General features: G+C 38.9%; 1 protein-coding gene across 2 annotated transcripts in view; it reads left to right on the top strand.

Annotated features, from left to right (window-relative positions):
* The window catches only part of chst11 (carbohydrate (chondroitin 4) sulfotransferase 11), a 107,861-nt gene that overhangs the window by 63,180 nt on the left and 24,154 nt on the right, over positions 1–20,527 (top strand). For both annotated transcript variants that reach the window (XM_047389124.1, XM_047389122.1), the window contains exon 2: positions 12,224–12,309. In XM_047389124.1, the coding sequence (XP_047245080.1) occupies positions 12,224–12,309 (86 nt within the window). The remainder of the gene's footprint in view (positions 1–12,223; positions 12,310–20,527) is intronic.

Here is a 20,527-nt window from a genome sequence, read left to right as displayed (position 1 = left end):
TTGTTCTTTTTTAGTATCAGAATAGATAAACCACAAGACACTAATTTTCCCTGGCTAAAATGTACAACCAGTGAAGTTGGGACGTTGTGTAAAACATAAATAAAAACAGAATACGATTTGCAAATCCTGTTTAACCTATGTGCAATTGAATACACCACAAAGAAAATATATTTAATGTTCAAACTGATAAACTATTGTTTTTTTTTGCAAATATTCACTTATTTTAAATTTAATGTTTGCAACACGTTCCAACAAAGCTGGGACAGGGGCATGTTTACTACTGTGCTCCATCACAGATTACCATTACCGTTGCTGGCTTTTGAACTTATTCCTTTTCCTCTTTGGCTCACTCGATTTCCAAAAACAATCTCGCCAGACCACAGCACACTTTACCACTTTGGGTCAGTCCATCTCAGATGAGCTCGGGCCCAGAGACACCGGCAGCATTGCTAGGGGTTGTTGATATATGGCTTTCATTTTGCTTGGTAGAGTTTCAGCTTGCACTTGTAAATGTGGCAACGAACTGTGTTAACTGACAATGATTCTCTGTTCCTGAGCCCATGCGGTAATTTCCGTACAAATTGATGTTGGTTTTTAATGCAGTGCCTCCTGAGGGATCAAAGGTCACAGGCATTCAATATTGGTTTTCAGTCTTGCTGCTTACATGCAGAGATTTCTCCAAATTCTCTGAATCCTTACATGATATTATGGACTGTAGATGATGAAATCCATACATTTCTCTCAACTGCACATTGAGAAACGTTGTTCTTAAACTGTTGGACTATTTGCTCACGCAGTGGTTCACAAGGTGGTGAATCTTGCCCCATCCTTGCTTGCAAAAAACTGAGCCTTTTGGACATACTCCTTTTATACCCAATCATGACACCCACCTATTTCCTATTAACCTGCTCACCTGTGGAATGCTCCAAACAGGTGTTTTTTTTTAGCATTCCTCAACGTTCCCAGTCTTTTGTTGCCCCTGTCCTAGCTTTTTTTGGAACGTGATGCAAGCGTCAAACTCAAAATAAGTGAATATTTGCAAAAAAAGTTTATGTTTAAAAATTTAATGTCTTTGTAGTGTATTCAGTTGCATATAAAGTGAACATGATTTGCAAAGCATTGTATTCTGCTTTTATTTAGTGTTTACACTACATCTTAACTTCATTGGAATTGGGGTTGTAAAATTCTTCCACATGCATTTTTGTGAGCTTCGCTCTCATGCTGCCATGGGCTTATGTCCTTCTCGAACAAGCCTCCCATTTAAGTGGAGTATTTACTTGCTCAAGGGAGAAACTAATAAAATGGTAGGATTGCACCTAATGTTGTTCACACTTTTTCCGGTCAATGTGTTTTGTCATCATTGGTGGATGTCTCCTTGGTGCCAGGAGATAAACATCACCACAGCCCTGGGACCCATCACTGGCACATTGTGCTGTTACACACGAATACAAATACTGAACCCTCATGGCTTTGTTTTGTCAGTTTGTTTTGCGCTGATTCCGTCTGCTGGTACATGAAATTATGCTCAAACGTGTGAATGTATTATTTCCGGTGTGAGGCAGTGATTGGCAGCATACAGACTGCAAAGCCTTGTGCTGAGCTGCATTATTGAAGACTAGCTGTAGCAACAAGGCTATCAATCACAAGTGTTTCTGTATAGGAGTATGTGTTAGCACAAAATGTAGAGGCTGCTTCTCTCTGTCTTTCCCGTCATCTGTTGAAGGTCACAACTGTCTGTTGAGGCTCATTACACTAACAAGCTCTCAGCTCACCACCCCAGCAGGGTTCTGACAGTGGGGCAGGTCCTGCCAACAGACAGATCAAGGTTCTCACGCAGGGGGTACCTAGCAAATCTTTGGTCAGCACCAAAGCACCTGTGCTCTTTAATTCTTAACCAGGTTTCCTTAAAAATCTGCAGTCTATTTCTCTTTCTCATATTTGCATTGATGTCTGCTGAGATGACAAAAAGGCTCCCTGTATTCTTTCCTGAAGGGAGGGAAATGTAACAGACAAAGAAATGGATCTTGACTTTGGTGCAGAGGAATATCCAGATTTATGTTTGTGGTTAACAGGTTTGTCACATCATAATAGTGTGCGAACAGATAATCAAATATGTGTTCCAAAATGATTATTGTTACCCAGTAGAAATTTGCAGAGTGCCCAAAAGGCCAAACTCTACACTTTAAACACAAACTAACATCATTACAGAATTATCTGGTTCCAGTCATAGCCAGTAAATCAACCATGTATCACTAGCAAAACATGACTATATGTTCTCCAAAATATCCTAGGCAGAAAACATCTAAACACCCACATGCTAATTTTAAGTTTCTTTGTGTGTAGTTTGCATCTGTTCGTGATTGCTGTGCATGTTTTTTTTCCTGCTTTCTGGTTCAGAAGGTGGAATGCTACATGTGGGTCAGGTGAGTCTGCTTAGGCAAGTATGTTGCTATCTTTTTCACAAGTACAGGCAGAATGAAGCAAGAGATAAATAGATAAATGGATCAAGGCTTTGTCTACAGTAAAGAGAAAATTGTTCCAATCTGTCATGGGGAATATACTGAAGAACAGCGCGTGGTTCATCTATATTCCAGCCCTCACCTATAGTCATGATCTTAATCATGACAAAAAGAAAAGGATTCCAAATCTGAGTGGCTGAAATTATACTCTATGTGGGGTGGGTGGGCTTTGCCTCAGAGATAACATGTGGAGCTCCATTACCTAATGGAAGCTCGGAATAGAGCTGCAGCTCCTCTGCATCAGAAAGCAACTGGTGATTCAGGCATCTAATCTGAACTATTCTCACATATAAATGTATAAATAAATGAATACATAAATAAATACACATATAAATGTATAAATAAATAAATATAAGAAGAAATAAATATACATATAAATATATAAATGCATAAATTAATAAATATAAAAATAAATAAATACACATATAAATGTATTTATTTATCTATTTATTCATTTATTTTCTCCTTTTTGTGCATTTATACATTTATGTATTTATTCATTCATTTATTTATACATTTTTTCATTTATACATTTATTTATTCATACACTCATTTATTTATGCTTTTTTAAATTTCTTCCTACATTTATTTCTGTATTTCTACATTTCCACATTTATTTATTTCTACTTTTCTGTGTCCGTATGTTAATGAGGTGGGTGGTTCTAACATTTGTCTTCAGCACCATTGGTTAGAATTGTGTGTACGATCCCGATCCTGCTGCTACTACCTAGACTCCGGTACCGAAGTTATTTTGGTAGGCACGATGGAGGGTTCTCTTATAGCCATTGCCAATGATTTAAGGTCATTGGCAAATGATATTGACCAAAATGACTACCTCCATTTTCGTTTTGCATGGGTCATGGAGGATTTCAATCAGCTCCAAGCTGAGATGGATGTGGAGGTTGACTCCACTATATTGGACAGTCTGGAGGAAGTTGGTCGCCAACTTACTTCGGTAAAGTTAGAAAGATATTCACAGATTTGGCTTGTCCGGATCAATAACTCATCAGCGGAACATTGCCTCTAGAAAACCAACACCTCTCTGCAACCACAGCAAGGCAGACAGTGAACATCAACCGTATTTTCCTCAAAACGGGCCTACCACCGCACAATTACATGAGCACACAAAAAAGTCTAACAGCTTGTTCATGCAATATGACATCAAATAAAATCACAATGAATAATAAAAATCCCAATATTAAAGAAGCCCTTACAGCTACATCCTGCTCAACTGAATACCATTTTCTGTCTTGTTTCTTGCATTATGAGGGAGACCATGGTTTTCAATTTTTTATTTGTTGAAAAGGTTTGACACATCCAATAAATTTCATTCCACTTCACGATTGTGTCCCTGTTGTTGATTCTTGACAAAAAATTAAAATGAATCTTTATGTTTGAAGCCTGAAATGTGGCAAGAAGTTGACCAGTTCAAGGGGGCCGAGTACTTTCGCAAGGCACTGTATCTGTTACTGCTTGTTTGCTCCTCAAAATATAACAAATAACACATTGTTAACTTATTTATTAATGTATTATGAAGCTACTATACATAAAATCATAGTTTAATTGAAAATACTAACTAGAACTAAGATATGTCTTTCCAGTTAAATTCTTCTTTTGTCAGTGAGCAAGTTGGAGTGATGTGGAGCCTGCAGGCAATTCCCACTGCAGTCTCCCTCATAATGCAAGAAACAAGACAGAAAATGGTATTCAGGTAAACAGGATGTAGCTGTAAGGGCTTCTTTAATATTGGGATTTTTATTATTCATTGTGATTTTATTTTATGTCATATTGCATGAACAAGCTGTAAGATTTTTTTGTGTGCTCATGTAATGGTGTCCTATCTCAGGTTGTGACACACTGCAAACAATAAAGGAAAAGTTTAATATTATTTGGTTGTAATACAGAGTTATAATCAGTATAAACAAGTCTGCATCAATAAAGGCTATCTTATGTTTATTCAAAAGATTCAAGATGAGGTGATCTATGTGTGCTATGAGTTTGATGGCACTACAACATGCTATAGTGAAGTTATTGACCATTTTATGCATATTTTACTTCATATTTGGCTATTTAGGCTATAGTCTTTGGCGAAATTCCAATTTTGTTTAAGTATTAATTTCCAATAAGTATTAATTTCCAAGAAATGTAGTATGAAAAACGTAAGATCACTTACACATACAATGATTTTAATGACAATACACCTCTCCTTGGCGATTTTATTGAATATTTCTCTATCATATTTTTCTGGTGTTGCAATTTGCCGACGGTCCCTGCACATTTGAGGAGCAGCGATCTCTGTATAGAGGCCAATGCAAGTCTCCCAGTGCGGTGTTAGGCTCGTTTTGAGGAAAATACGATTGATGTTCACTGTCTGACTTGCTGTGGTTGCAGAGAGGTGTTGGTTTTCTAGAGGCAATGTTTCGCTGATGAGTTATTGATCCGGAAAAGCCAAATCTGTGAATATCTTTCTAACTTTACCGAAGTAAGTTGGCGGCCAACTTCCTCCAGACTGTCCAATATACAGGTCCTTCTCAAAATATTAGCATATTGTGATAAAGTTCATTATTTTCCATAATGTCATGATGAAAATTTAACATTCATATATTTTAGATTAATTGCACACTAACTGAAATATTTCAGGTCTTTTATTGTCTTAATACGGATGATTTTGGCGTACAGCTCATGAAAACCCAAAATTCCTATCTCACAAAATTAGCATATCATTAAAAGGGTCTCTAAACGAGCTATGAACCTAATCATCTGAATCAACGAGTTAACTCTAAACACCTGCAAAAGATTCCTGAGGCCTTTAAAACTCCCAGCCTGGTTCATCACTCCAAACCCCTATCATGGGTAAGACTGCCGACCTGACTGCTGTCCAGAAGGCCACTATTGACACCCTCAAGCAAGAGGGTAAGACACAGAAAGAAATTTCTGAACGAATAGGCTGTTCCCAGAGTGCTGTATCAAGGCACCTCAGTGGGAAGTCTGTGGGAAGGAAAAAGTGTGGCAGAAAACGCTGCACAATGAGAAGAGGTGACCGGACCCTGAGGAAGATTGTGGAGAAGGGCCGATTCCAGACCTTGGGGGACCTGCGGAAGCAGTGGACTGAGTCTGGAGTAGAAACATCCACAGCCACCGTGCACAGGTGTGTGCAGGAAATGGGCTACAGGTGCCGCATTCCCCAGACCTGGGCTACAGAGAAGCAGCACTGGACTGTTGCTCAGTGGTCCAAAGTACTTTTTTCGGATGAAAGCAAATTCTGCATGTCGTTCGGAAATTAAGGTGCCAGAGTCTGGAGGAAGACTGGGGAGAAGGAAATGCCAAAATGCCAGAAGTCCAGTGTCAAGTACCCACAGTCATTGATGGTCTGGGGTGCCGTGTCTGCTGCTGGTGTTGGTCCACTGTGTTTTATCAAGGGCAGGGTCAATGCAGCTAGCTGTCAGGAGATTTTGGAGCACTTCATGCTTCCATCTGCTGAAAAGCTTTATGGAGATGAAGATTTCATTTTTCAGCACGACCTGGCACCTGCTCACAGTGCCAAAACCACTGGTAAATGGTTTACTGACCATGGTATCACTGTGCTCAATTGGCCTGCCAACTCTCCTGACCTGAACCCCATAGAGAATCTGTGGGATATTGTGAAGAGAACGTTGAGAGACTCAAGACCCAACACTCTGGATGAGCTAAAGGCCGCTATCGAAGCATCCTGGGCCTCCATAAGACCTCAGCAGTGCCACAGGCTGATTGCCTCCATGCCACGCCGCATTGAAGCAGTCATTTCTGCAAAAGGATTCCCGACCAAGTATTGAGTGCATAACTGTACATGATTATTTGAAGGTTGACGTTTTTTGTATTAAAAACACTTGTCTTTTATTGGTCGGATGAAATATGCTAATTTTGTGAAATAGGAATTTTGGGTTTTCATGAGCTGTATGCCAAAATCATCCGTATTAAAACAATAAAAGACCTGAAATATTTCAGTTAGTGTGCAATTAATCTAAAATATATGAATGTTAAATTTTCATCATGACATTATGGAAAATAATGAACTTTATCACAATATGCTAATATTTTGAGAAGGACCTGTAGGTAGTAGCAGCAGGATCGGGATCGTACACACAATTCTAACCAATGGTGCTGAAGACAAATGTTAGAACCACCCACCTCATTAACATACGGACACAGAAAAGTAGAAATAAATAAATGTGGAAATGTAGAAATACAGAAATAAATGTAGGAAGAAATAAAGAAATGTATAAATAAATGAATGTATGAATAAATAAATGTATAAATGCACAAAAAGGAGAAAATAAATGAATAAATAGATAAATAAATAAATGTATATGTGTATTTATTTATTTTTATATTTATTAATTTATGCATTTATATATTTACATGTGTATTTATTTCTTTTATTTATTTATTTATTTAATTTATTTATTTATACATTTATATGTGTATTTATTTATGTATGTATGTATTTATATATTTATTTATTTATTTATATGTGTATTTATTTATTTACATATTTATTTTTTCATTTTGTCATTTTTGGTCCCTCATACAATTGCTTGTGAACACCTTTGGGAAAAAAGAGCCAGTCAATGCAGTCAGACATCTAAATGTGAGGAAGAGAACTGGCTGTAGCTCAAAGTTATTATAAGAACGGGGTAAGAAAGGGGGATTAAATTCCAGAGGGACTGATCTCAGTATTTCAAAAACTGCTGATCTGCTGGGATTTTCACTTAAATCCATCTTTTGCGTTAACAGGGAATGACTCAAAGAGGAATTACCCAGTGAGCAGCAGTGGTGTTGACAAAAATGCTTTGCTGATATCAGATTTCAGAGGGGAATGGCCAGACTAGTTCATGATGATACAAATGCAACAACAGCTCAAATAACAACTCAATACAAATAAGGTATGAAGAATGCAACACACAACATGCTGAACCTTGAGGCAAATAGGCTAGAGCAGCAGATGCTCCCCCCGGTTGCCACTCCTGTCAGCTAAAAGCAAGAAACTGAGGCAAAAATTCAGACAGGCTTCCCAAAACGGGGCATTAACCAATGAGCCTCTAAATCAGCTGCAGTTTTTAGATGCCAGGGTCCGGATTCAGTGGAAACAACATGCCTTTTATCAATGGTTCTGGCTGGTGTTATGGGTATAATAATGTGGGTATATTTTCCTGGTCCACTTTGTTCCTCTTGGTACCACCAGCGCTTTGACTGTCTCGTTGCTGAAAGGCGCTATATAAATAAACTTACCTTACCTTACCTTACCTTACCTTACCAGAGTCACAGCCTACCTACGAATTGCTGCTGACTATGTCTATTTCTTTATGACCACAGTGTACCCATCTTCTGATGTCTACATCCAGCAGGATAATGCACCATATTACAGAGCACAAATCATCTTAAACATAACAATGTTATTGCTCTACTCTAATGACCTCCACGGTCACCAGTCCAGTAAAGCACCTTTCGAGGTGGTGTAATGGGAAATTTGCATTATGGATGTGAAGCTGACAATCTGCAGCAATGTATAATACCATCATGTAAATATGGACCAATATCTCCCAGGAATCAAGGCTATTTTTTATATATATATATATATATATATATATATATATATATACAGTACAGACCAAACATTTGGACACACCTTCTCATTCAAAGAGTTTTCTTTATTTTTATGACTATGAATATTGTAGCTTCACACTGAAGGCATCAAAACTATGAATTAACATGTGGAATTATATACTGAACAAAAAAGTGTGAAACAACTGAAAATATGTCTTATATTCTAGGTTCTTCAAAGTAGCCACCATTTGCTTTGATTACTGCTCCGCACACTCTTGACATTCTGTTGATGAGCTTCAAGAGGTAGTCACCTGAAATGGTTTTCCAACAGTCTTGAAGGAGTTCAGAGATGCTTAGCACTTGTTGGCCCTTTTGCCTTCACTCTGCGGTCCAGCTCACCCAAACCATCTCGATTGGGTTCAGGTCCGGTGACTGTGGAGGCCAGGTCATCTGGCGCAGCACCCCATCACTCTCCTTCTTGGTCAAATAGCCCTTACACAGCCTGGAGGTGTGTTTTGGGTCATTGTCCTGTTGAAAAATAAATGATGGTCCAACTAAATGCAAACTGGATGGAATAGCATGCCGCTGCAAGATGCTGTGGTAGCCATGCTGGTTCAGTATGTCTTAAATTTTGAATAAATCCCCAACAGTGTCACCAGCAAAGCACCCCCACACCATCACACCTCCTCCTCCATGCTTCACGGTGGGAACCAGGCATGTAGAGTCCATTCGTTCACCTCTTCTGCGCCGCACAAAGACACAGTGGTTGGAACCAAAGATCTGAAACTTGGACTCATCAGACCAAAGCACAGATTTCCACTGGTCTAATGTCCATTCCTTGTGATCTTTAGCCCAAACAAGTCTCTTCTGCTTGTTGCCTGTCCTCAGCAGTGGTTTCCTAGCAGCTATTTTACCATGAAGGCCTGATTCACACAGTCTCCTCTTAACAGTTGTTCTAGAGATGTGTCTGCTGCTAGAACTCTGTGTGGCATTGACTTGTTCTCTAATCTGAGCTGCTGTTAATCTGCAATTTCTGAGGCTGGTGACTTGGATGAACTTATCGTCCGCAGCAGAGGTGACTCTTGGTCTTCCTTTCCTGGGCAGTCCTCATGTGAGCCAGTTTCTTTGTAGCGCTTGATGGTTTTTGCGACTGCACTTGGGGACACTTTCAAAGTTTTCCCAATTGTTCGGACTGACTGACCTTCATTTCTTAAAGTAATGATGGCCACTCGTTTTTCTTTACTTAGCTGCTTTTTTCTTGCCATAATACAAATTCTAACAGTCTATTCAGTAGGACTATCAGCTGTGTACTGTATCCACCTCCTGCACAACACAACTGATGGTCCCAACCCCATTTATAAGGCTTGAAATCTCACTTAATAAACCTGACAGGGCACACCTGTGAAGTGAAAACCATTTCAGGTGACTACCTCTTGAAGCTCATCAACAGAATGCCAAGAGTGTGTGGAGCAGTAATCAAAGCAAAAGGAGGCTACTTTGAAGAACCTAGAATATAAGACATATTTTCAGTTGTTTCACACATATATTATGTCTAATCTGGGACACTTTGCGAGATGCTGGAGTGTTGCCTCTGAAACTGATGCCTGTGTTTCCCTCTAAAACTTTACGCCCAATGCTTGGTAAATAAAGATAATTGATGGAGGGATTTTTTCTATCATTGCCTCATTTCTTCAACTTTTCTATATGTCACTTGATGGACTTTGTGCCTATATATCTCCTGTTCCCATGGAAGGTTGGGCCTGTGAACAGCTATGTAGTAACAGCATCAGCAACTAAAATCAATTCAAAAATACTTTATTAATCCCAAAGGGAAATTAAAGCAACACGCAAGCAAGCCACCCTATACGTATGGAATGGTAAGATATCAACAAGCATAACAATACTCATCATCAGTTTTCCACACTTCCAAAACTTTTACTCATCCATAACCATAAGGCAGGTGATCATCCATCATTATTTAGTATTTTCCTTGCTTGTCAGGTCTGTGCTGTCCTTCATCATCTTTCCACTGAGTCATTTAAAGAAAGAGTGTTGGAATCGAAGTGTTGCCCTGGTTGCTCCTGCTGACCCGCTGCCAGAAGCTGCTCTGCATAGAGTTGTGTAAGGAGCCGAAATCCTGCCAGACAAATGCTGAGCTGCAGCTTGCCCTTGGCATATAGTCTGCTTGCTTTCATTATTCATCCCTGTAGCTCCAGGCTTCTTACCTGCAGTAAACGGGTATTACCCCTGGTGGTATGGAATGTCATAAAACCCAAACCTGGGACAGTTTGGAAGATGTAAAGCCTAAAATTTTATTTCTATCTACACCATGAACCAAGCTAAGCTGATTATATTTGTTCATGTTTGATTTAACTATATTCCTTCTTTATAGTGCAACCTGCATATGTTGTTTGTGTTTGGCATGAAATGACATGCATAGCTTAATTTGCAACCAACCTCAAAAGATGGCTTTCAAGCTAAGTTAGAACTGATGGTGGCACAAATGCTGTGTTCCATTTGCTTAGAAGTTGGAAATCGAACCTGGGAAATATCTTACACCAAACTCAGCATTTGCAAGCTGCAAGTTGGAAAACTAACTAAGTTGTTGAACTAACTACCTTTAAAATTTAAAGCAGAAGAAATGTATTCATTCAAATTCTGTGTTTTGTTGTCAAGGACCAACAACAACAGGGATTGGACAGTAACATGTGTGCCACTGCTTTACTGGGATAAATAATAATTAATAATGGATAAATACTTGGAACATTTGTGATTTCTTGTATGTATGGCAGCCATATTGGACATTGAAGCCAGGCCTTCTCCATTACCTCTTACTGTTCAAGTCAGAGTACTAACTTCAAGGAGCATTTTGGAGTAAATAAAGCCCATTGACAATGTCAGTAGTATGGCCAGACTAGTCATCTTAAAGATTAGTGACCACAGGTGTTAGAAAAAAAACACAACTGCAGGTCACCTCAAGAGCTACTTTCTATGTTTGTTGCACTTCAAAATAAGAGTCTCTAACACCGAAACAACAAGGTAAAGCACCAACCTTTATATGTAACATTTTCTTTGAAAATCATTTAATTTCAGATTGTATTTGTGAATGGATCCACAAGCGTCAAAATTACAAAACAAGACTGCTATTTTTTTTATATATTAGCCTTCAAGATACTATTCAGAGAGATTGACCATTTTTCTTCACTAAAAATCTCATGTTCAGGAAAGGACCATAAGTCCTCACGACAGTTTAGGTCTGGTGTGGAAGGCGGCCATGTCATTATGCTCTCAACTTTTACTGGGTAGCCATACATTAGACTACTTCAGTGTATGTAATGCAGCATTGCCATGCATAAAAATCATGACCGTCTTTAAAGATGCAGCTTTTGGCATTGGGTTAGAGTGTAGACATTGATTCCATCGTTGATCCCAAAAAGGTATTTTTTATGCAATTGTTTTGGCTTTATTTTCTTTCTTTCACTCCTTTGATATCATGTAAAGCACTTTGGATTGCCTTGTGGGTATGAATGGTTCTATATAAATAAACTTACCTTGCCTTTCTCCAAAAAGGTCCAACTAGCTCATCTTTAATAATACCAACATACCCAGTGCCCACCCTCCATCTTGCTTGTGTCTAAACTAAAGAGTTCTGAGCCTATTGCTGATCTATCCACAGGAGGATTCATCTAATCTGTTAGTTATAGCTCATCTCATCAGTCCATAAACCCTTTGAAAAATCTTTCTTCAAATATTTCTTGGCATTTCAGCTCCCGTACAATTGCGGTGCGAACCGTGGCCATGTCTAAGAACACTAAGTGCCTTGTACCTCTGGGCAATCCAAGTAGGTTGCAGATATGGAATATGATCTATGGCAGAGAATAGGTTCCTGGGAGCTTCATGGCAGCTAATTTGTGTCTTTTCTTTCTTAACATGTTTCTTGGAATTTTGTTGACTATTTAACAAAAATTTGAAGGTCCTGTAATCACAATCCAATATCTTGGCAATTTCAAGAATATTAAATCCCAAAGATTGTTTTTTCCCATTTTTTGACTTTTCACAGTCAGTTAAATGGCATTTTTTCTTCTTGAGACTCTGTTCTAAGTGTTCTCTCTCCTTTTTAGTCATGCAGAGGAGCCCCTTTGTGGTGGATGGCTGCTGTAGGAAAGGGTCCCGTAATGCTCTGCAGGAGCTCTACAACCCTTTACAGGTAGGATGAAAACACTCGCACACAATAATTGCATTCATAAATTCATCAACTGCAGCATCTGCAGCAACAAACTAATGTAAAAAGAAGTACCTGGAAGTATCCATTGTGAACTCTTAAAAGTCTTAGTATCTTTGGTTGACATTTTGATAAGAAGATCAAAACTAAATTAAAATGGCTGAAGCATCAGTAAGGTTCTCCAGCAAATGTGTCATGCGCTTTAAACTTTTACACATTTTCTCTCATTACAGCAACAAATGTCACAATGAAACACCTAGTCCCAAATGATGCAAACAGGTCTTGAAATGAGGCAAATTACAACTCAAATGTACCAAAATATGTATGTAGCGTTGCACAAAAGCTTTGAGCCATCCCTCATTTTCATGTTCCTTCCCAGTCGCCAGAATTTCTTGTAGTGCTTTGAAGTGACCTTTTAAATGATCAGTACAGGGTTCCAACACAGTCTGGAAAAGCATGGAAAAGTATGGAATTTGATTCCAGTATTTTCCAGGTGTGGATAAGTATGGAGAAAGAAGAGTATGAAAGATATTTATTATAATATTTATATAATATTTATATTTAATGTTTCCATACTTTATTTCCTATCCCACTGACTAAAAGCAGTTCTTCTACCCTCCCTTCCTTACTTCCATTCTCTCTTTTTTCTGTCCTTCCTTTCTTGCTTAGGCCCTTCCGTCCTTTCTGCGGCACTCCTTTCTCAACTGTCTTTCCTTCCTCATGTCCTTATTTCCTACCTACCTTCCTGGTGTCGTTTCTGCCTTTCTTTGAAGAGTTTATAGACTAAATGTAAAACCTGGAGGGATATTTTGGAAAACTATTGACATCTAGATGTATTTTAGTAGTTTCAAAAACTCAGGTTGCTTTGTACATGATGCTTTCAGTTGTCAGTCTCTCATCACTGTCCTCCTACCTCTGTGTTCTGAAATCATCCCTGGTTTTATGTTCTGTATTTCTACCACTCTGCCTTCACCATTCTCCACTGTGCTGAAGTGGCCATTTATCACACTGCACGCAGGGAGCTTTAAGTGCTTTACTGGATACCTATGATTAGACCAGGTGCACATGGACTCTTGGGAAGCTAGTTTGCCATGGAGAATTTTTCCACATATTCTCACTCCGGTGAAGTCCCATTAATATATTTCTGTGTGCACAGTAGGAGTTACTGTATCTTGTGTAAACTGAAGTACGGTCCTTGAAGTAAGCGGTCAAGAGAGTTGTCTGTCTTTTCTATGCGTGTGTGAGTGAATGTGTTTGTGTGTGATCTTCTCTGACCAAATGGGAGTTTGATAGGAAACACTTCCAGACTTTTGGTTTCAACTGGGGTACAGTTCTATTTTGTTGTTGAGTTAAAACGTAAGTGAAAAATATGTGTGAAAGCCTCATACGTCTACTTGCTATCAGTGTTTTTCTAATGAGAACTTTCCTACAGTAGCGTAGTTGCTTAATCAAGAACGACCCGTGCGTCTCTCTCTGTTATTTAACCCCAGTGACTTTTCTCACAAACTCAGTGGAAAAGGAAGTTAAAATATTTAAGTCTAATTGATACACTGATATGCAACAGTGTTATGGAGATGATAAGCACACATACCAAAAGTAAGAAAGGAAAAAAAAAGAAAACAGGACCAGTTGACTTAAAGTTTTAAACCTTCTAATGTCACTTGCTCGTTAGGTGTTATATGCTATTTATTTTGTCCATGCTGTTTTGCAAAGTGGAGATTGCCAGCTGTGTTTGCACCTCCACATGTAAACTGAATTTTTCTTAAGGAAAGTTGTGATTTTTAATAACATTTGCCAAAGTTGCAATCTTTAGCCAGCTGGTTGAAATGGCGTTGTAGAACCCTCTTGATGCATTTCTACTATAACCTTCTGTACTGCCCATCAAAACTATGTAGACTTTTCCACATTTCTCATGCTTTGTCCTCACTCCATGTTTCCATTGCACGTAAAATATCAGTTAATGTCTGAGAGGCACTGTTAAAGGTGTCAAGGAACAAGTGTTGGTCATTTTGCAAGCCACAATTTTTCACTTTTTGGTCAATTTGTATCCAACTTTAAGGAACAAATAACAACCTTCTGTCAGACCATCTATTCATACCAGCCTTGGGGGACTTTTGTACCCTGTTTGAGAAGTGATGACTAGAAATATAAAATCTGTAATCTACTCTTATTCTACTGTAAGGAAATGTGGTATGTGACTCCAAAAATATTACCTGTCAGCAGAAGGTTGCTTGAGATGTTTTGATTGGATTAGTTAGGATTAATTGGAATGTATGTACCTGACTTTGTGAAGTGCGTTGAGGCAACATGTGTTGTGAATTGGCGCTATATAAATAAACTGAATTGAATTGAACTGAACCAAAAAATAAAAAAAACTAATATGAAGAGGTTAAATATATGGTTCAAATCACTTTGTTTACATGTGTAGGTGAAGACCAAATTGGGATATGAATTGGCAAAGACATGAAGTTAATCAGAACCCAAAGATATCATGTCCTTCAACCATTTTGGGAGAATCTTTTGTCTAGCATTGCTTTGGCAGTGCTCTAGTTCTTCTTCTTTTTTGTTTTGATATGGATAATGACAATATCACCACCCACTGGTGTGGCATAGCTATTACCGTCTTTTTGACTTCTGCAGCCAGTTATTTTTTCAATTGTGAACCAGAATATCTGTTTTCAAAAAATACCCAGAGCATCATTGTGGGGGCCTAAGTGTACCCTACAGCTTCAGTTAGGATTTCTGACTAGCATCTGCATGTTTAACACCCTGAATTATAACAGTCTTTTTTTTTAATCATGTTATGCTTTCGTGGCTATGAATATAATTGCCATAAAGGCAAGCTGTTTATGCTGAGCCTGCAGGCATTCAGATACTTTCATCCTGCTTCGGAGACAGGTAATTGAAGTGTTTTACAAATAAATGTAATCAGTGAAGAGAGGAATGTTTCTGAGTGCATGTTAGCCAGCAGATAATACCTGTCTGGATTTTTACACCTGGAGCAAACCCTACAGTCCTATCAGTTTAGTTTCTATACTCTCATGTTTCTTGTACTTGCCCTTACTGGAACACTGATAACACTGGCCCAGAAGGAGCCAGAGCAACTGATGGGGTGTCAGTCCACCGTTAAACTGTCAAACCAAAGCACACCACCGCTGCTGAGGCTTTGTTTGTGCAGGAAGTTTCAACCTATCAATGGTTTAAAGACAGAGCCATTAGCTGAGGAAGATTTATTCTTTTTCGTTCTCTGCGTTCGAACAGGGTTAGAAGAAAAGCAGTGAGAGGAGGGAGGCAAAAAAATTGAAAGAGATGATCACTCTGTTTTTCTCTTTGATGGAGGATGGAGTGCAGAATCCCACTAAAAACATGAATAAATCGGATTTTTGTGTTTGCAATAACATAAAAAGCCAAATTGCCTCATGATCTGACAAGCTTGTTTACTGCAAATTTAAAAGAGATTCTGTGCTCTTTAAGCTCTTTGAACATTTATGATTTAAATCCCAGTTTAAACAGGCATTTTATTATTCTTCGCTTCTGAAATGTTTGGCAATTACAAGTTTTGTATGGAATGGATTGGGACATCATTTCACAGGTTACATTTACAGTGTATGTCTAAGGGAGGACGTTTAGGTGAAAATGTCGGGTCTCCCTATGCAAACACATGGTGTGTGAATTACTTCCTCTATGTGCTTGTTTAATTGGTAATGTTTGATTGGCATAAAAAAACTTTAATGACAGTGATGTGTATGTCCTAGCTGTATAGATAAAGGAGATGTAGACATAACTGTGAATGTGAACAGATTCTGGGTGTCTGTAAAAGCCTGGTTCCAGCACCTTATAAACACTTTGCTGAAGCTGATGCAACACAGTGGTAAACATGCCTTTGTATGCATTGTTTTGATACATCAAACTAAAGTCCTCTACAAAGAACATATTAAATTATGCATAAAGTGTTGTCTTATCTTTATTTATGTTTTTACGCTTTTTTGTTCTGACCAGTGCAATTAATCTATATGTAGTGAACTTCACCATGTCCATTGTGTCCAGATTAAACTGATTTAGTGAGCTGCAGATCAAACTCCACGCTTGAAAGGCTTCTCAATCGATTGTTACAAACTTCAGGTAATTTTATAATTTATGTGATTTTGCTGTTTTTATCCATGATTCAAAGAAATTGTTCGTTGATTTAACAGGATTTATCCACTTTAAAAAAAAGTACTTATTTATAAGCGTATCCATACTTTCAAACAGGCATATATACTCTACTCTACAGACGTTTTAAACCAACTGTAATTTTTTGATTTTTCACTGAGGTAGATCATGGGTTCACAAACTTTATGTTCAAAGGTCCAAATTTGTTTTTTTGAAAAAGGTTGAAGGTCCAGAACAAATGGGGAAAAACAAATCCGGTTAATTACATTTGTTACCTTTATTACTTTCAAAACCTTGAAGTAATGCCTACAACGGTTTAGCTGTGATCTAACCAAGTCTAATTTCTGACAATAAAATGTAACGAGCACTCTAATTTTAACAAAAGAGCTGCAGATTTTTATTTATAAAACATTTTGAAAACCATGTACTGTCTTCCTTTTACTTCACAGTTCTGCACTACTTTGTCTTGGTTTTTCACATAAAGTCCCAGTAAAATACAATGACGTTTAAGGCTGCAGTGTAACTAACTGTGGAAGGTGCAGGAGTAAGAGTACTGTTGCAATGCACTGTGTGACAAGTGTTGCAATTTTACAATGTGCATTATTCAACATGTCTGAATTGTTTAATTCATTTCAGCAACAAGCAGACTGGGAACTCAAAAAAGTGTCTCTATAAATAAATAAATGCTGGTTCTTCATTTCAAGGTTATGGAGCTATTAAAAATCTGAAAATCCAATCAGTATTTTCTTGATCTTATTAAACAAAAGCTGTCTCTTTGTTAGGACAGAAGTTTGTTTTGTGTCCCCTCAGGGGGTTAAACCCCATATGAATGTTAGTAAATGCTCTTATGAGAGACATGGGTTGACAGAGACAGAGATTGGTTGGAGGGAAAGTCCAAACAGTTTGTCATTTCCCTGCCTGTTATACCCCATTATTATACAGGGGTTGGACAATGAAACTGAAACACCTGGTTTTAGACCACAATAATTTATTAGCATGGTGTAGGGCCTCCTTTTGCGGCCAATACAGCGTCAATTTGTCTTGGGAATGACATATACAAGTCCTGCACAGTGGTCAGAGGGATTTTAAGCCATTCTTCTTGCAGGATAGTGACCAGGTCACTACGTGATACTGGTGGAGGAAAACGTTTCCTGACTCGCTCCTCCAAAACACCCCAAAGTGGCTCAATAATATTTAGATCTGGTGACTGTGCAGGCCATGGGAGATGTTCAACTTCACTCTCATGTTCATCAAACCAATCTTTCACCAGTCTTGCTGTGTGTATTGGTGCATTGTCATCCTGATACACAGCACCGCCTTCAGGATACAATGTTTGAACCATTGGATGCACATGGTCATCAAGAATGGTTCGGTAGTCCTTGGCAGTGACGCCAAGGCACAAGTATTGGGCCAAAGGAATGCCATGATACGGCAGCCCAAACCATCACTGATCCACCCCCATGCTTCACTCTGGGCATGCAACAGTCTGGGTGGTACGCGTCTTTGGGGCTTCTCCACACCGTAACTCTCCCGGATGTGGGGAAAACAGTAAAGGTGGACTCATCAGAGAACAATACATGTTTCACATTGTCCACAGCCCAAGATTTGCGCTCCTTGCACCATTGAAACCGATGTTTAGCATTGGCATGAGTGACCAAAGGTTTGGCTATAGCAGCCCGGCCGTGTATATTGACCCTGTGGAGCTCCCGACGGACAGTTCTGGTGGAAACAGGAGAGCTGAGGTGCACATTTAATTCTGCCGTGATTTGGGCAGCCGTGGTTTAATGTTTTTTGGATACAATCCGGGTTAGCACCCGAACATCCCTTTCAGACAGCTTCCTCTTACGTCCACAGTTAATCCTGTTGGATGTGGTTCGTCCTTCTTGGTGGTATGCTGACATTACCCTGGATACCGTGGCTCTTGATACATCACAAAGACTTGCTGTCTTGGTCACAGATGCGCCAGCAAGATGTGCACCAACAATTTGTTCTCTTTTGAACTCTGCTTTTACTGGTGCAATGTGCAATCAATGAATACTGGCTACCAGGCTGGTCCAATGTAGCCATGAAATCTCCCACACTAAAATGACAGGTGTTTCAGTTTCATTGTCCAACCCCTGTACTTTTCTCTTTGAGATACACTGGTGCCCAAACACAGACACCAGGAAACACTGGTCTCAACTTAGGAAACTGTTTATGCACATTGCGTTCTAGTCTACAGATGCATGGTTGCATAAATATTGCATAGATACAAGCAGTAAAAATCTGCAGAGCTCCACTTGAGCTCAATTAAGCATAACAATTATGTAATTCCTCAATGAGTGTAGAACACATAGTCTGTGTATTCAAACTAAAAACCTGTTTGCCTGTTTTTAACATTTCAAAAGTTTTTCTTGCATGCACGGATGTATGTTTACACTCTGCTCTGTGCACTTCCAATGTTGTTTCAGAGGTGTAACTATCAACCAATAACTTTGTTGTGTTTTATTGTGTTTTATTATGTGGTAGACCATCACAAAGTGGAGAGAAAAGGTTATTTGCAGCCTCTAGGATTCCGTGATTGCACTATATTTTGCTCTGTTCACCTTCCCACAAACTCTGACTAGCTTCCCAGTCTCATTCGTACACCGACAGCGTGATGCTGCCACCATTATGTTTTACAGTTGGGATAGTGTGTTCAGGGTGATGTGTTTCCTGCCACACATAGTAGCATTTATGCATGTCAAAAAGGTCAAAATTTAATTTTGGTCTCATGTGACCATAGACCTTCTTCCAAATGTTTGTTGTGTCCCCTACATTACTTGTTGCAACCGATTCTCTACACTGAGCTCTTGAGCTCCGCAACTCCCCATAGTTACCATGGGCCTCTTTCTAAAAAAATCACTCCTTGTCTGGAATGTCAAAAACCTGAAGGCAGTTGTTTACACTAGGTTGTACTCGGAGGCATCAGATTAAAAGTAGCTCAATATATATGCGCACAATACATTTTTGATTTTCACTTGGAGAAACCTTGGAGAAATAAAATACTTGTGGTAATTGTGTACAAAGTCTGCCTCACCATTGTATGCTTCCCCAACACTTCCCCAAAACTCAGAGTATGCATTGTGACCAACAGGAGGGTTTCACATCTGCTCTGCAGCTGCAACATTGCCTTGCTCCACTGTGGTCCATTTTACAGTTTCTCATAAATCTTTAGCCAGATTGAAAGATAAAACCATGTTAACGTTTATGAGCGATATTACCCTGAGAAGGGGACTTATTTTTGACTCCTTATTTAATGCATTTTTATTTTGCTTGGCACAGGAGATGCTTATGGTTCCACTGAGATTTTTCCAGCTCTGGTTTTGTGAAGCTGCATAAATATGGAGTAGGGTTGTGCCCAAAAGAACTTGTGTTTTCAGTCATTTCTCTGAATAAATACAGTTAAGCAAACATTTCCTTTGACCCTTTCCCAGGCGCTGTGAGCACAGGTAGTCGGTGAGTCTAGGCAGGGGTCTGCCCTCTCTCGTGTGCCCTATCTTCTCATAAATACCATATTGGAAAGTTAATGTGCTGCCTGACCCGGTGGAAAGGATAAATCTGCCTCATAAACTGTTAGTATTGTTAAGGTTTTACAGCAGAGGCTCACCTTGTTGCCTTCTCGGATGAGGTATTACCCAGCTGAACTCCAGGTGTGTGTTTGGAATGGTTGTTATACACTGGCTGCTTTATCACAGATGCTGTATGAATGTCTGCTCAGTGTGTGAGTAGGAAAGGTCCTTGATGAACACTATTGATCTTTGTTGAGATAGATAGTGAGCAGAGCTAATGCACAAGCAAAAGAACACTGTTTTTGGAGGAGAAAACACAACAATAAAAGCCCATCTCTAACATTACCACCGTAGGAAGTGAACAGAATACAAATTTAGCTGCAGTATTTTCCCTTCAACCTGTCCAGCCCTAGTGTGAATAATCATTTTAGGTTATTTTCTGTCTTTTTAAATACCATTCTGACAGAGGAGTAAACTCTAGAAGCAATGGCAGAACATTTTTATTGAACAATTTAGCACAA

This window comes from Girardinichthys multiradiatus, chromosome 17 (assembly GCF_021462225.1).
Source record: "Girardinichthys multiradiatus isolate DD_20200921_A chromosome 17, DD_fGirMul_XY1, whole genome shotgun sequence".
In the NCBI taxonomy this organism is placed as follows: domain Eukaryota; kingdom Metazoa; phylum Chordata; class Actinopteri; order Cyprinodontiformes; family Goodeidae; genus Girardinichthys; species Girardinichthys multiradiatus.
The sequence above is the reverse complement of the archived record's forward strand: the minus strand, read 5'-3'. Positions and strand labels throughout refer to the sequence as shown.